The following is an 18,388-nucleotide window of genomic DNA, read 5'->3' on the forward strand; positions in this document are numbered from 1 at the left end:
CTGCATAAGCGGAAATGTGTATCTCTTCTAGTCTCTACCTGTAACGGCCGGGAATAACAAAAAAAAACAAATTTCGAGTTTACAATGTATTAAATAGACTGTACACTACAAAATATCAGTTATGACCAATAATATTCGATCAGGCGCGAAGGGAGACGAGAAGAGACAAAGCAAGGAATTAAAGGGCGGAAAATTCCGTATCATTAGATATACCTTGGGTTAGTATATAGATCTTAGTTACCTTCGCGTATTTAGGCTCTAGCTAGTGAATACGCCTCCAGTCCTACAGGGATTCGAGATCCGTCAGTTTTTTGAGAAGTCAAAACGGCGCGCTGTCGCGAACCTTCGAATCTCCAGATACCGGCACTTATACGTCACACTATCCCGTCGAGTTAAATAGCGCGCTCACTGGCTGCGTATCGTCCGATCTCCGCACTTCTTGCGTGGGGCGCTCTAGAGTGCCAACTTCCCACTAGTCCCCGCTGGCCCGCTTGTTCGCTTTTTTATCAGCCCGTATTCTCAATTTTCAGTCGTAGTACCAAGGTCGCGTTATTGTTTTTTTTGCTGACTGGGACCCCGTGTTATTTTTCAGCGGAGGTCTATGTTTTTGAAACGTGATTTAAACAACGGTGGTGGCCTGATATTTGAGACTCGTGTAATACATTTAAACTGGGTCGAGTTTTCAATCTTTGTTTAATGTAAAATGTTTACATTAATATGTTACCTAGTAGCTATGAATTTATTTGTTCTTTAATCAATTTGGAATATGTAATAATTACTTAAATAATTATTACTCTTTACTAGGCTAATTGTCCCTTAATTTTTCCTTCTTTATTTCCTTGCTATGTTTACATTACAGTGCCACCTAAGTACAGCGAGGTACCTGATGAAGCAACCAATGAATGCATTTTAAAATAGACCTTTTTTTATTGATGTGTCTTAATTATTCATTTGAATTTGTATATGATCTTTGGTTGTGTTTCGTCTACTTCTGAGCAGCATCTCGAGTCGGTGGTCCCGTCCCGGGACCCATGGCATTTTGCCAGTCCTGCCACCCTATAGTTCAGCCACCCTGTTTTGAACGGTTTTGAGCATTATATATTCACCAGAAGACCAGTCTTCCCTCTTTTTGGAAACTTACATGTGCGTTGATTTGGGTTTAACTTGATTTTCTATGTCTTTGACCAATTTTGCAGTAGGTTGAGGTGACTGAAGTTTTTTTGTGACATGCTGGATTAAAGTCTTTTTTTTATTTAAACACAAAACCACATCAACCGCGCAGGGTTATTAGTGGATAGGATTAAAGTCTGATTTAATTGTTTATTGGGAATTACCCAAAATGATGAAATAAATTATTTATTTAATTTAACCTTTCATCATTCAGATTGTTTCTCAGAATATTACTTTATTAAAAGATTGCCCCAATAATGTGTTTGAAATGTAAATTTATAAGTTGTAATGTATTTTGTTGTTGTAATGGAAAATTAATAATAACATCGATTATTTTACAAAAACTTTTATTTTTCTATAAACATAAAAACATTTTCGCTCTACTTTACCCTATTCATAGACCAATAATAATTTTCCTGAAAAATAATACTATATAAAAATCATACCATACACGTATGTAAAAACCATACCAAATACATTGATTTAAATAACAATGAGGATTCCTATATTTGACCTATCACGCTCTACATTAAAAAGTAATTGTTATTTGATTAATTCGCACATGAAGTCTTAAAATATTACTGTATCAGATACAATGCTTTAAAGTTGAAATTAACAATCTAATTTATTTTATTGCCGCTCGATTTCCCTATTATATCTTCTGTATTTTCAGCGATAGTTTCGTGCGCTAAGACTTTCATTTAGGTAGGTATAAATCAAGAGGTTGTAAGAGTACCTTTGAGGTCAAAATTAGCATACAGTTTAATTAATTTTCATGCTTTGTTTAATAAATAACTTTTTTATGTAGCGGAATATGCCACATACGTCAGCAGATAAATATCTATAGGCGTTAAATCCCGGTTGGAGACCTCTTGTTAATCCTGTTAAACTATCAGCAGCTTTGTACTCCAAACCAGTTTCGCCTAAAGAATTGTCGCCACCTACGGTACAAATGAGTCTAAACCGACAGTAAGCAGCAGAAAACAAAAGATTAACCAAAACAACATCAAAACGCTCTACGTACTAAAAGAGACTACAAACACGACCACTGGCACCTTTATCGACCCTTTCTAACTAATAATAGTCTATAGTAATTTAATTATGACCAAATTGATATCAAGAATGGTATTACAGTCTTTCAGAATCACTGATAAATCAAGCAATTGATATTTCAGTCGCTACTAAAGTAATAAACCCTGATAAACCACCACTTCCACTTCATATCATTAATAAAATCAAACATAAAAGACACCTCCTATCCGTGCCCCACTCATCAAAGCAGAATACAACCGCATATTCGCATAAGTGAAGAACATAGAAGCCAGCCAATGGTTAAGGGCTATCTCAGGCGTGGACTACCGTGACGGCGGTTCGTTATGGACAAAATTCAGAAACCTAACTAAACAAAAAGCAAATAACTCTTCCCATCTAGTGACCAACAATCAAATAATGAGCTCCGACCATAACAAGGTGGATGTCTTCAAAACACATCTTCAAAATACATTCAGCACTCCTAAAAATCCAAGATTTGGCCGAGCCTTCCGTGTAAGCACTAAGAGAGATACACAAAAAGAGCTCGAAGCCCCTTTCGAAATACAGATACCCTATAAGCATTTGCTCATTGATTCTATAGATCAACAAACATTGGAGAATTACTGCCAAATAGACAACTCCAATTCACCAGGTCTTGCTTAATTTCCCAGTAATTGCGTGAAACAATTTCCACCGAGCGTTACTCTCTACTTGGTAAATATAATCAACGCATCACTTAAACTATGCTACTTTCCATTCCCTAGGAAAGTCCCCAAGCACTTTTGCTCACTAAAAATGGCAAACTCCTGACCAATCTTAACTCTTATAGATCTTAATATTGTTCTGAAGCTATTTTCTTGTGGCATTTTAAATTAATTACTATTTAACTGGGAATAAGCCACAATTGTGGCTTATTCCCAGTTAAATAGTAATTAATCTTATAGATCTCTTCTAAACGTCATGACCAAACTCTTTGAGAGAGTCCTCAAGGAAAGACTCTTAGACTTAACCACAGAAATCAATATTATTCCCAAATTTTAATTCTGCAGAAGATGGACAGTAACGTCAGATCATAATAAAACCCAACTTCCTAACCTTATCGGTCACGTTACATCTAATGCCGAAGAAAGAATTGACCTGAGTCTATAAGAAGATCGACTCCAACTTCGAGATCATATTGAGTATCTAGGGGTCATGTTTATTGAAATACCACTCCAGATACTCAATAAAAGACAAGATCTGATCAAGACCCATAATAGAGTTAGGAGAAGAGTCGATTAGCTCAACTCTTTGTGGAAAATTAGGACAGGCTCATACAAAAACACTCATACACACATAAAAGACATATATCAGGCACGCCATTGAATACAATGCTAATATTTACGCCTTGCCCAATCACGACCTGTCGCAATGGCTTCTATCGTTACAAAGAAGTATTCTGCATAAAGTAAGCTACAAACGACCCAACTAGCCCTCCTCCTTAATATCATTAATTATCGAAAATCCCAACCATACTTAAGAGCTCATCCCTCTTTGCAGGAGTTACACTAGAAACTATCAGAGGCCAAGGTTTCAGAGCCCTCAAGACACTCAAAACTACCTGCTCATGTTTGAGCAACGTATTGATTAGACATAACAAAAGAAAGCTCCCATTTCTACCGACAAAACTGCTGGACTCCTCTTTTTTCCCGCATACCCAGATAAATAGCTCACTGTGAGCTTTGCACACAGACAGGGAGGGTTCTGTGGTTCGGTTTGCTGTGGTTATCCGATTTAATTTGCAAAATTATATTTATCCATATGGAGGATACTAATGGAGGATATTAATCATTAACAATTTTATTCTTTTGTTCTGACCACCCTAAACGACTAATTCGATTAATAACGATTCTGATTAACGACAGAATCAGTGACACGACTCACAAACAAACATCACATTCTGAAAAGGTGACAAAAGTTACCTATAACAGGACACACCGAAAATCCGTCATCGAAGTTTACAAAGCTAGCTACAATAATGGAAGTAAGCAGCGGCAAGTCTGGGAGCTCGGGAGCCCTGATGAAGACTGCAAACAGGAAGTTGAAAACTCGGTGTGTCTCAATTCTATGCGGTTAAACTCAGCTAAGTTTGATCATTTATTGCAAATAACGAACAAAAAGAAGGGTGTATACGTTGACTAAAAATTGTATATAAAACCCTATTTTAATTTTAACCTTTTGAATCATATATTTTTTGTTACTTTGCTTTTGCTTTATATAGATGATGCTGGTAGAGCGTTGTCAATGAAATACAACAATACTTTCTATACTAGTAATTATTTACTTGTATTAATTAACATTAACTGGACATATCACCCTGTGCTACCATTTTACTAAAGTGCCCAAATTTATTTTTCAGCAACTCCTTTGGAGTACCAAACTCTTTTATCTGTCCTCGATCCAGTACCAATACCTTATCACATTGTAATATAGACTGCAATCTATGAGCGATTGTAAGGACAGTACTATCAGAAAAGTGATGTTTAATAGTTTCTTGTATTAGATTCTCTGTTTCGTGATCCATGTTAGATGTAGCTTCGTCTAAAATGACTATCTTAGATTTAATCAAAATGGCTCGTGCTAAGCAAAGCATTTGCTTTTGACCAAGACTAAAATTAGAAGCGTAACTGCTAACTTTGGCATCCAAATTTGTTATAGAAGTCTTTAAATTTGTTTTTTCTAAAGCAACCCAAAGGTCTTTTTCTTGAAACTCACCAAATGGATCTAAATTAGATCGTATAGTACCAGAAAATAAAACAGGATCTTGAGGAATGATTGCTAAATTTTTTCGTAAATGTTTTAAGGGTAGTAGCTTTATATCAACTCCGTCGATGGTTATTTTACCATCTACTTCATACAGTCTAAATATTGTGGATATAATGGAAGACTTTCCAGCCCCTGTTCGGCCAACTATTCCAATTTTTTCTTTTGCTTGAACTTGAAAACTCAAATTGTTCAAAATTCTTTGTGTAGAATTATATGATAAACTAACATTTTTGAAACTTATTGCCCCGTCTTTAGGCCAATCTTTTGGCACGCTGCCTTGCGTTGTTTCAGATTTTAATCCGGTATATTCCAGGGCTCGTTCAGTAGCTGTCATTAAATTTTCCAAATCAGCCCAAGATCTCACCGCTCCTTGTATTAGAGCGCCTAAAAATATTACTTGAGTTAAGGCTAAACCAATGCTTCCAGCTGTGGCACCTAGAAATAAAATTGAATACGAAGATTATACAACAATATACATTGTAGATATATGCATGATATAATGAATTTTCAGTATTTTAGAAATTATATTATAATGAAATAAATAAATGAAATACAAACTATATTGACCAAGATCTATAAAATGACAAAGGTGCCAGAACTCTGGAAATAAAGTATAACTAACCCAGTCTTTAACAAAGGAGAATGAACAAACCAACACTATTTACAAAAATGTTTACAAAAGAAGTGTCACATAATGGCAATAATGAGGACAGCAAGGATTCCGAAACAGTAGATCTACCATAGATGTAATATCCATTATCAGACCAATAGTTGAAAAAACTATTGACTACAATAAAATTGCCTTCAGTGATAATAGTGAAAATAGGTGATACTGACAGTCAGACAATATTTGGGTCTACTGACAGTAAGACACTTTGTAAGAATCCTAAAATCATGCTACTACAGAGTATGAATGGTCTTTCTAATGACTAACCGACAAAAAAATCTCGGACCATTAGTCCAAACTTGTCATATAAACATAGAAACCATAAGCTATTCCAAATGCCAATATCTATCAAAAATTTTAAAAGATAAAGACATCGACCTAGACGCTATACAGGAAATTCATTGTGAACCTGAGGAGCAACTTCGAAAGTGGAATAAAATACCAAGCTACGAATTGTTAAAAGCAACCTATCACTAATATTTTGGATTAGCAACATATGTTCAACAAAGCATAGAAAACGCCTCCTTCATATTTACCTTTACTGACGATGTAATGGATAGCGTCATCGTGAAAATTGAAAACATCACAAACCCATGTCATCTGCACACACCATCACTCTGCAATATATGTAGTTGATTAACACAGCCACGATGAGCAATGGGGATACAGAGACTATAACTCAAACGGCAACAAACTACTTAAATGGGCAAAATCCTATTACTTCTTTTTGATGCCAAGAACCGTTTTGTATTTAAATCAGATGCCTGAAAATAGGAATACAATCTTGATTTGTGGTTAATTTCGAATGATAACAACGGCTCACCCCTAACAGTTTTCACATAGTCAGCATCCCATTTATAGTTAAGACAGATGCATAAATATCTCTAATTATTTATATTCCACGACTAAGATGTAAACTCAAAAGAGCAATTTGGACCAAATTCTTCATTAAAATAAATCAATGCTTAGGATAGATACCCCTCATTAGCAAAAACTACAAAAGATTTGCTGGAGCTGTAATAAGCACTGCAAAGACTTGCATACTACGAGGCTACTACAGAAAATATATTCCTGGGTGGATGTTGAAACTCTAAACTTTCAAACATCAAGCAGAAAAGCTTGGTCATTACTACGAAAACTGGGAAGTACTGCGCCCACGCGAAGATAAACTATAACTGTTAATCCAAGCGCCATCGTTTCACATATAGCAACAACATCCAGAGCGCTAAAAGAAAAAGCACATACGATTAACATCAAATGAGTTTTTAAATTCTTTAAAGCTGGAGCTATGAAAACGGAATACTCCAGTTCTTTCCTGTACCAAGATATTTCAAATGCTCTTGAGACTCTTAAAGCTGGAAAAGCTCCAGATTTTAATTGTATTTTCTCAGTCTTTAATTAACTGTGGCAAGTATACAAAAGTCTGGTTGTCTCTTTCTCTTCTACGGCACTACAGCCCAAAATGAGCCTTGGCCTCCTTTATTTTTTGCCTCCACCCTTGTCTGTCTGTGGCTGCTCTTCTCCATACACGGACTCCTAAAAGTGCTTGTGCGTCGCTGCTTACTGTGTCTTCCCAGCGCTTTCTTGGCTTTCCAACTGGTCTCTTTCCCTGCATTCTGGCGTTCAGTGCTCGTTTTGGTAGCCTATCCTCTCCCATTCGTATCACATGTCCGGCCCATTGCAATCTTTGTATTCTAATGAAGTCTGACAGGGGTGTTTCCTTATACAGTTGATAGAGCTCGTTGTTATATCGAATTCTGAAGATTCCGTTTTCCCTCACAGGTCCTAGTATTCTCCTCAGTACTTTTCTTTCGAATGTGTCGAGTTTGTTTTTGGATGTTTCTTTCAGGACCCATGCTTCGCTGCCATAACATGCTATTGGCCGAATTAAAGTTTTATAGATTCTCATCTTTGTATTTCGGTGGACACTTTTAGACCGAAATATATGGGAGAGGGCAAAATAAGCTTTGTTTGCCTGCGTTATCCTTTTTCGTATTTCTCCATCCTCTGCTCCATCGGCATATATTTCTACTCCCAGGTATGTAAACTTTCCAACCGTTTCAATGTCATCTTCATGCATAATGTTTTGTGGGATTATATTTCTTCTCGTCTGTACCATTATTTTTGTTTTTTCTGTGTTAATTTCCAGACCTAGCCTTTTCGTTTGTGTTTTTAACTCTGCGTATACTTCCTGTGCTCCTGTTGATGTTCTACTCATAATATTAATATCATCGGCGTAGGCAGCCAGTTGAACCGTTTTATTGGTCAGTAGGTTTTCTCGTCCAGTTTGCATTTGCCTAACCGCATACTCCAGTGCCAGGTTAAACAATGTTGGTGCCAGCCCATCTCCCTGCTTTAGTCCCTGCGAGATTTTGAAAAAGTCTGTCCGGTTGTTTTGTATTCGTACACATGCCTGAGTTTCATCCATTGTGGCTTTAATGAGTCTAATCAGCTTATGTGGTATTGCTAATTCTGCCAATATATAGTATAGTCTGTCCCTTTTGACTGAATCGTATGCCTGTTTGAAGTCTACAAACACGTTGTGAACATCAATGTCGTGTTCCCACGATTTGCTCAAGACCTGCTTGACTGTAAATATTTGATCCATTGTCGATCTTCCCCGTCTGAAGCCCGTCTGATATTCTCCAATAATATTTTCTGCTAGTGGTTGGAGTCGCTGGTTTATAATATACGTGAGGACTTTATACGCTGTACATAGTAGAGAAATTCCACGGTAGTTTTTGCACTGGAGTTTGTCTCCTTTTTTATAGATTGGGCATACTATACTTTTCTTCCATTCGTCGGGTATTTTCTCTTCTTGTCATATTTCTTTGATAAGTTGTCTCTTTACAGACATAAAAAGCAGTAATGTCCCACTTTTTCACTTTTCCACGATCTTAGAACAATACAAGAACCCACCATTGAAGAAAATTTAGGTCCCAAAATTCTACTAGAAGAAATAACGGCCATCAGACAAACGGAGGATGGAAAGGCACCAGGACTTGATGAAATTCGGAGTTCGTACCATTGCCCAAAAAACCAGGAGCAAAAGTTTGTGAAGGCTATAGGACTATAAGCTTAATGAGCCATTTGCTAAGCTGTTTTTAAAAGTCATCCATAAATGAATTAACCGGAAATGCTAGACGGAACCGGGAAGACGGAAATCAGTCTGGATTTATGAATGCCGTTGGTACGAGGGAAGCTTTATTTAGCGTGCAGGTATTGTTTCAGAAATGTAGAGATCTTAGCTGTGATGTTTCTGCATCCCTGATTGACTACAAGAAGGCTTTCGATAGAGTCAGGCATGAACAAATGATCCTAGAGGAGCCTAAAAATAGTGGCTAACCTGTATTGGAATCAATCAGCGGTGCTCTGAATAGATAGAAAATATACAGATATTCTCTCTAATACATACAATAATATTCAGTCTGTACTCGGAGCACATTTTTGAAGAGGCTCTAAAATATATTGATGAAGGTATCTCAATAAATGGAGTCAGGCTCAATAATGTGGTATGCAGATGATACAATAGTGTTTTGCAATACCATAGAAACTTAATGAACAAAATAGATGAACAAACTTATTAAACAAAATAACGGAAATAAGTAGAACATATGGACGGAATATAAACACCAGCAAAACCAAGCTAATGATCATCAGCAAGGAAAACATAGCTGGAGTGAATCTGTATATGAACCAAATGAGAATTGAACGTGTCTCACAGTACAACTACTTGGGAACTATAACCAATGAGTCGTGGGACAATACCCAAGAGATTAAATGTCTCATCGGAAATGCAAAAAGAGCATTCTTGGCTATGAGCTCTGTGTTCAAGAGCTATGACCTCACCATAGAAACAAAAATAAGGCTCTCTAATTGTTACGTGTACTCAGTGCTTCTGTACGGAGTAGAAACGTGGATACTGAAGGCGGAAATTCTATCACAACTTCAGGCTTTTGAGCTATGGTTCTACAGCAGGATACAGAATATACCATGGACAGACAAGGTCACCAATGAAGAAGTATTACGGAAGATGAACACAACCGCGGATTTAGTCAACGTAAGCTACACTTGGGATATATAATGAGAAATCAAGGCAGATATGAGGTACTCCAATGCATTTTGCAAGGTAAAATGAAAGGAAAAAGGGCACCAGGATGAAGAAGAATATCCTGGCTTGGAGAACATGGTATAGAAAGAGCTCAACACAGCTATTTCGTATAGCAACCAACAAAGTCATCATAGCCAAAATGATCGCCAAAGTTGGGAACGGACAGTCACTCTAAGAAGAAGAATGTCCTATAGGAATTCAAGCGTTCAAAAATAATTGAAGATCATGTATGCTAAAGTAACTTAAACCAGGTAAACCACCTAATAGTCCCAAGAGCTACAGACCAACAGCTCTGCTGTCTGCAATATACAAGCTGCTAGACCGGCTCATACATAACAGTATCAGTATGCGTCTCTTCAAGACCATTCCTGTTGAACACGCTAGGTATATGAACATCAAAAGCAAAAAAACACGAATTTACAAAACATTTACAAAACAACATTTACAAATGCAAATCATGTGTAAGACTATTATGACCTACGTCACAGAACACGAACAAAAACAACCATTATTAAGCAACGACTAAGAACAACAGAAATGGAGACCCTAAGATCAATTACTGACAAAACACAGATATAAAGTGAGGAGCAGCGGTATTAGCATCCTCTGTAACATCCAAGAAAAAGAGCATTGAGAGACCACGTTGATACAATACACAATGTGAACTTTGCACACTACTTAAACTAAAACTTGTTCATTTATTTAGAGAAACATTGTTAATTTTACCTGTTTCAAAAAGAACGAAAGTACAAATGATCAGCGTCACCATGACACCAGCCAACATGCTCATATAAAATCCCATTGCGAACTTAAAACATAGTAGACTATAGTGAGCTGAAGTGAAAACGTCTTGATGCCTTTCGTATTCATCGATGACCATATTTTCCGCTTTATAGGCTCTAACAGTGGTAACACCTTCCAGTGCAGCATTTAAGTGTCCTATCATTGGACTTCTTGCTAAAAAAATGTTTAGTTACATCATGATACATCAATATTATCTACTATATTTAATGAGACTAACCCACAAGTCAAGTGTAATTTAACAATATATTAGACTTGACATTTAGATTTACATCTCGGAAATCGTTCTCAAAATATAAATTTCATAAAATATAGATGTTGAATGAATGTTTATATAGATTGTTATATGATACAAGATATATTATGCAGTTTTCAGTCAGTGTTCTCCTATGAGGACACAAACTTAATAAGCATTATATTGCCGAATACTGGCGTTTAACCTTACGAAATAACATGTTCCCAGTAGAACGATAGAGCATTTACTTATTTATGAATGATGGTGCTACCAAGGGCGAACACAGTACCAATGATATAAAGTTGATTACGCCAGTTACGCGCGAACTGTCCAACCCTCATATATGTGTAAATTTGTGATTAATTTACACATAAAATTAAAAGCTAAAATATATATACAATTGGTTTGATTGTAACCGAAAGCTTAATAATTTATGCTCTTTTATTTAAATACACACTTAGCGTTTATGTAAACTTTGAATATTTTTGTAAAAATTGTTGACAACGATTTTTCATTAGAAGTACGTTTGTCCTTCAGGAAGGACAAACGTACTTCTAATTTACGTTATCATCATCATTTGGGAATATTTTTTATTAACAAATAGACGGTGAATGGATGATAGTGTCAATGGTATAAGGTCTGGAAGATATATGTAAGACAAGCAATTTGTAAATCACTATCGAGCCACCTTAAAAAGGAGCAAGAACGAGCGAAAACGGTAACTAGAGCATTAAAATCTATCTATATTAGTAGTAGTCTCTTTGCATCGTTTACGTCCTTCTTCTAATTAAACATTTCTACAAAATCAAAGCCTGTTAAAAATATTTTTTAAACTTACTTGAGGCTTCAAGTCTTCGCAAATTTCTGGTTATTGGGAGATATAGTTTCAAAAATAATATCATTACTCCAAATGTTACTGATATATAAAAGAAAAAATAGGGATTTATTAATATAAGTAAAGTAGAAGCTGCACCAACACTGATTACTTCCTGAAAAATAAAATTATTTCAATAACGATTAAAGATAGGTTTGGTTAAGTGATTAAATGACTATAATTGATGGGAAAAATTGTTTGCTTTTCATAAAGAAATTCTAAAAAAGAGGGCCAATAAGTAGTGTTAAAAAAACCAAAAAAGGTTTATGAGTAACACAATATTTTGGATTACTGCAAACATTCTCCAGAGCTGTTACTTATGTCTACGTGATAAAAGGAAGAATTCAGGCAGCAAACAGATACAGCCTCCACAATACTATTAAATCTAAAAGTCTAACACGAACATCAAAGATTAGAATATATAAAACGGTGATTAGACCGGTGCTTATGTATGGGTGTGAGACGTGGACCCCGATCAAAGAAACTGAAAGAAAACTCTTGGATGTTTTGAGAGGAAAATCCTCAGAAGAATCTTTGGGCCTTATCACGACATTAATAGCAACCAATACCGAATGAGAACAAATGCTGACGTCAAGCAGATGTATAGAGCGAGCGATATAGTCCAAGAGATTAAATCCCAACGTCTAAGATAAGCTGGCCATGTCCATAGACTCTATAATAACCGCCTTGGCAAGTTAATATGGGAGGAAGCCTCCACAGGAAGAAGGCCTTTAGGACGTCTACGAATGCGATGGAGAGAGAATATATGGTTAGATCTAAGAACAATGGGGTTGCCACTGACGCAACTATTATAAACGACCGTTCAAGATGGAAGCAAGTTGTGCAGTTAGCCAAAACCCACCCCGGGTTGTAGTGATACGAGAAGAAGACGAAGATAAAATATTTCGTGAAATTCCTGGCCATTGCATTTGAAACTAGCTGTAGTACAAGACCATAACTAACCAAATCAATAACTGTGACATTTGTGTGAATATACTAAGTGTTTTACAGAATTTAGTAAAATAATTTAATGGCACTTTTAGTAAGTACCTATTTATTTTTTGTATTCTAGAATCAACGCTCAATGAAAAAAATTATCACCAGCTGCCACTAATACTGAAATTTAAAAAATGCTTAATAACAGTCGCAAAAAATACAAATTTAAAGCAGATACTTACTTCTAGACAGCTTAATAGCTGAGACGGTAAATTCTCATCAACATTAATAACATCCTGGGAAAATCTGTTTAATATATTGCCAATTAAATGTGTATCGAAGAAAGCCATCACTGAGTGTAGTACATTCTTTATCATCGCTTTGTGTATATTTATCGATGCTCTTCTGCAAAAATCTAGAAATGCGAAGGTTCTGAGTAGATCTAGAACTACGGAGAGTATTAACATCACTGTATACATTTGGAATGTAGAAGCGGCTTGAGCTTCAGCTTGAGTTTGGTTTGTAGCTACTTGAGTTATATTTTGATCAATTTTAGATATGTTGGCTTTTATGTTAAGAACGAGCTGTTTTTCATCGGTCCTAAAATCAATAATTTTTTTTCTAAATCTAACAATTTTTGCTACATGCACATGTTACATTAACTACATTCATTTGTCTAATTATGCAGGTATATTAGTTATTAACTAGTTCGTCCCACAGCGATTTGACAGAATATATCTTTAGTTTCAATAAACTTTATCATTGTTATTTTGTATACTGTAAACCGGGGTAAGTTTGCCCCTGCCAAGGTAACTTTGCTCCATTACTAAAAAAAGTTTCATTTTAATTTATGTACCTATGAATTAAAAACCGTCTTCACAGGAAGCTTTATGGAAGCAACTCACTCATAAAGTCCTCGTAGACACACCGTCTCAGGACTAGTAACTTCACGTGGAATCATGTGTCGCCATGTTACCTAATCCAATGGTAACTTTAACATCTTAATATTTTATAAGAAATACTGTAAACCAAATGTAGCTAATTATTTTTTAACGGGTTTTTACCCATATATTTAGTGGCTACATTCATGTACTCCTAGACACTGATGATGGAATATGGATTCCGAAAACATTTTGTCTAACATAGCCCGTTTGGGTTTTTAAATATATAACTTTTACAAAGGATTTTAATAAATTTTTTGTTATGGTTATTATTTTATTAGGGTGGCCACCAATAAATGCCGTATGCTACGTATATCGTTACACCATACGTCACGTCTGTATGCTATATAGTACAGTTGTGGCATGCTGCGTTCAACGTACAATAAGAGAGCGTATTAATTATTCATTATACATATAAGACTGTGGTCTCCAATAAAATTTGACGCCGCCTTCAGTGTTACGACATTCGTCGCGTCTGTATGCTTTAAATAATAAATAATGGATGCGATCTCTTATGCAGCTGTAAAAACATACAGACGCGACGTATGGCGTAACGCTATACGCTGCGTACGCCGGTTATTGGAGACCACCACCTAACAATCGACATTGTTTAAGTAGATACCAATTACAACTGAATTGTTTTACTGTCACACAGCTAAAAATATAATTATTCGTAATGCATTACATACGAAAAATAACATGAATGCAGGAGATGTTTATTTACTGTATCTAAGTACTGTATTTAAGTATTTAAATCTAAGCTGGAATCTCCAACGTTTTTAGTCTTTAGTATTTTCTAAAAACACTTTCACTTCATTACATACATCTCCCATGTCTTCCCCATCCAATTATTTTATACAAAATGACAATAGATATTTAAAAAAATATATACAATTTTTCTTACCACACAGATATCAACTTTTCAGCGTAACTTTCAGCAGCTTGTTTAGAACCAATCAGAAACAAAGCAAATATTAACAGAGCGGTTCCTCCTCCATAATATATATATTTAATATAGACAGATTTATCTACAGCCCCTTTTTTTAATTCTTCTTCATATATATTTTTATAAATAGTTTGTTCGGTTTCAAGAAATCTGTCAACCTCCATGGACTCCATTAGTCCATTTTCTTTATTTAAAAACTTTTCCGTTTTATAGGTAATATCGGCGATATTATTTACTTCCTTCTCGATGTTGTCCTGAGGATTATAACTCTCTATAATGTGTCCTTTATCCAGTACATAAACAGTATCTGCTTGTTTTAACGTAGATTGAGATTGAGTAGCTAAAATGCATATCTTTTCTTTTAAAAACTGTTTAATGCACTCTTTGAATATGAATTGGTGAACGTGTGTATCTAATGCTGAGAGGCAGTCATCCAAGAGGTAAATATCAGCTTGTCTGTATATTGCTCTAGCCAGATTGATTCTGGCTTGTTGGCCTTTGCTTAAGTTTTGGCCGTTGTCTGTCAAAATTGTTTCATCCCCTTTTTCAAATAAGTTTAAGTCATATTCTAATGCGCAAACTTTTAATACTTCTTGGTACCTACAAAATAGAATATATATTTAAATAGAGGAATCATAGTTGTAATAAAAAATATTCAAAATTATCAATGAGTTAATGATTACAAGTAAGTCTCGTGTATATATTACCGCAAGAAATTTTATTTAGATTAAGATTTAGAGGTGTACCATTTAGGTTTAGAAGCAATCTCTCCAAATTATTCGTTCTGGTTAAATTCATGATGTTGAACTTTTGAAGGCCTATGTTAATTCCTACATTCCTAGTGATATCAGTTTTGTTTTAGACGCAGAAAAGTGCATTCTGAACGTTCTCTTGTGGTCTCTTCACTTCATTCTGAATGTATACACCTGATTCCTTTTGGAGTAAAGGAACGCCTATCTGAGGATATCTTATATGGCTGTATGGATTAACGAATGTCTATATTTTTTATGAGTACTTTGACTAGCTTTCACAGTTGACTCGGTACTGGACTTCTTCTTGTATATTTATTTGAAATATTCTGCTCATACTTATTCAATATCTTCTTCTGTATTATATATTTGTCCATTCTGTACTATTATTATTGCGGTTTATGTTAAACTCCTTACTTTTAGGTGGTTTGTAATAATGTTTTATAACTCATTCAGATACGTTTTTTTGGTGTTTTTTCAATTCTATCTATAAAGCCTTCTATATCCTTTTTAGCACTCTATATTGATCGAAGCTCTAAAAACATTGGCTTGGACGGCAGAGATGTTTGAATAATTGCAAATTGATATTGGAATCAAATAACATTAGTTTTAGTAGATGATGTGGAATCACAGGCTCTTAATATTGAAAGAGGAGTACGGCAGGGATTCTTGTCACCCCTGCTTTTCAAGGTTTACTCCGAAAGAATTTTCAGAAAAGCACTTTCTGAAAAAAAAAGAAGGAATACTTGTGAACGGTGAAGTCATCAATAATTTGCGATATGCGGACGATACAGTACTCCTAGCTTATAGTCAAGAAAGATCTGCAAACACTACTTGATAATGTCGTTGAGAGTTGTAGGGAGGCAGGTCTGGATCTGAACATACGAAAAACCAAAACACTCGTAATAAGTAAACAACAGCATATAAAACCGTCTATACATTTATGTTACGTGCAATGCTGAATGTGAGCCTCCGAGACCACATAACAAACCGACAAATCAGGCAAAGATCAGGAGTTCAAGACGTCATCGAAAGAACCACGAGACTTAAGTGGAACTGGGCAGGACACTTAGCCAGAACACAAGATGGACGATGGACAAGACGAATTATGGAATGGAGGCCCAGAAATTATAAAAGAAGCCGAGGACGACCACCGACTAGATGGACCGACGACATAAAAAGAGTAGCGGGAAACTGGCTACAAGCGGCCCAGTGTAGAGAACACTGGAAAGAACTGAGGGAGGCCTATGTCCAGCAATGGACGGGATTGGCTGATTGATGATACATTTCTGTAACTAATACCAAACTTGAGCAAGTTGATAAAATCGTTTATCTTGGACAGCAATTAAATTGTAGCGCAGAAAGTCACAATGAAATTAGATCTAGGATAGAGAAGGCTAGAGCGGCCTTTAGAAGGATGTCCAAGGTCTTATGTAACAGAGACCTAAAACTGGAATTGGGGATCCACCTACTTCGCTGCTAGCAGTAAATATAGAATCGCCCTAATGATATCCAATCTCCTATAGGAGAGGCACTCAAAGAAGAAGGGTGGAGAAGATTCAAAACTCCACAATACTAGAACGTCTCAGCAAGACTACTAAGATCATAAAAAGCATCAAGCAGAGAAAACTGGAGTATTTCGGACATGTAATGAGAGGTCCCAAATATAGGTTGCTACAAAATATCATGCAAGGAAAAATAGCAGGCAAACGCAGTCCAGGTCGAAGAAAAACCTCATGGTTCAAGAACTTGCGAGATTGGTATGGTGTTAATACAAGCATGCTATTTAGGGTGGCAGTGCATAAAATTAAGAGAGCTATGACGGTAACCAACGTTCTGAAAGGACATGGTACATAAAGAAGAAGAATATCCTTTTTACAATACAGAACACAACACAACAGGCATATAACCACTATAAACGAATCAGAAATAAAACGAATACTTTAGTTAGACAAATATAATGGGAACACTGACAGAGCTTCTCAAAACAGATGCGACACGACTTCTAAGGAACACAAAAAGAAATATGGAGAATGATCAGAGGACAAAGAAAAGAGGTGAGCGAACTAATAAAAACGAAACACGTTCAGAAGGAAACATGGGCAGACTACTTTTGATCCCTATTTGCTAAAGGTGGCGATAATGAACCACCAACACCAGAAGTGACGACAAACGAAGAAATAAATATTGAGGAGGAAGAGGTAAAGGAAGCATTAAGGAAATTAAAAAATAGAAAATCACAAACAACTATTAAAACTAATCCAAAAAATAATAGAACAAAACAGAATTCCTCAAGAATGAAGATCAAGCATCTTAATACCTCTCTTCAAAAAGGGAGACAAATCAGACCCAGAAAATTACAAAAGTATTAATTTATTAAACACAAAACTAAAAATAACAACCAAAGTTTAGATAAATAAACTAAATGTAATCATAACACTAGCATAAGAACAACAAGGTTTTGGGTCGGGAATGCACCGACGCTATATTTATAATGAGACAAGTGCAAGAGAAATCATAAGATCATTAGAATACAACAAACCGGCATATCTATGTTTCGTGAACCTTAAAAATGCATTTTACCGGGTCAAATTAAATGCCTGATGCACTTAGTGTATGCAAAGGGATACCTCTAGGAATAATTAAAGCGATCGAAAATTCCTTCATAATAAAACAAGAAGACAATAACAGAATAAAAGTAAAAGTGGAAGAAGAACTAACCGACCCTATTGAAGCTGGCAATGGAATAAGACAGGGAAATTTCTGAGTCCGCTATTGTTCAACCTGATTATGGATGAAATTATAAAAAAAGTAAGAACTAAAGTAGGATATCAAATGGGAAAAAAACACCTTAAGATAGTCTGCTATGCAGACGACGCAATACATTTAACGTGTTAATTTCCCAAAAAAGACAAAATGTATGGTTACAACGACAAATTTACTAAGATGTAAATTGTAGCTGGAAGATCAGATAATAGAACAAACGATGGAGTTTAAATATTTAGGCATCACATTATCTAGCTACGAAAAGCTCGAAACTGAAGTGGAAGTTGAAGTGAATATAGCAAATAGAGCCGCAGGCTGCCTGAATGAAACAACATGGAGAAATAAAAATATCGGG

At 35.7% G+C, this 18,388-nt stretch overlaps 1 protein-coding gene across 1 annotated transcript in view; it reads right to left on the reverse strand.

Moving 5' to 3' along the window:
- Positions 1-1,500: 1,500 nt before the first annotated feature.
- LOC140432694 (ATP-binding cassette sub-family C member 4-like) overlaps positions 1,501-18,388 on the reverse strand; it is a 38,241-nt gene continuing 21,353 nt past the window's right edge. Inside the window, exons 7-11 of the mRNA XM_072520751.1 lie at positions 14,477-15,118; positions 12,874-13,231; positions 11,660-11,810; positions 10,512-10,742; positions 1,501-5,442 (exon numbers count right to left, since the gene is read on the reverse strand). Coding sequence (XP_072376852.1) covers positions 4,541-5,442; positions 10,512-10,742; positions 11,660-11,810; positions 12,874-13,231; positions 14,477-15,118 — 2,284 coding nt within the window. The 3' untranslated portion in view covers positions 1,501-4,540. The remainder of the gene's footprint in view (positions 5,443-10,511; positions 10,743-11,659; positions 11,811-12,873; positions 13,232-14,476; positions 15,119-18,388) is intronic.

This window comes from Diabrotica undecimpunctata, chromosome 1 (assembly GCF_040954645.1).
Source record: "Diabrotica undecimpunctata isolate CICGRU chromosome 1, icDiaUnde3, whole genome shotgun sequence".
In the NCBI taxonomy this organism is placed as follows: domain Eukaryota; kingdom Metazoa; phylum Arthropoda; class Insecta; order Coleoptera; family Chrysomelidae; genus Diabrotica; species Diabrotica undecimpunctata.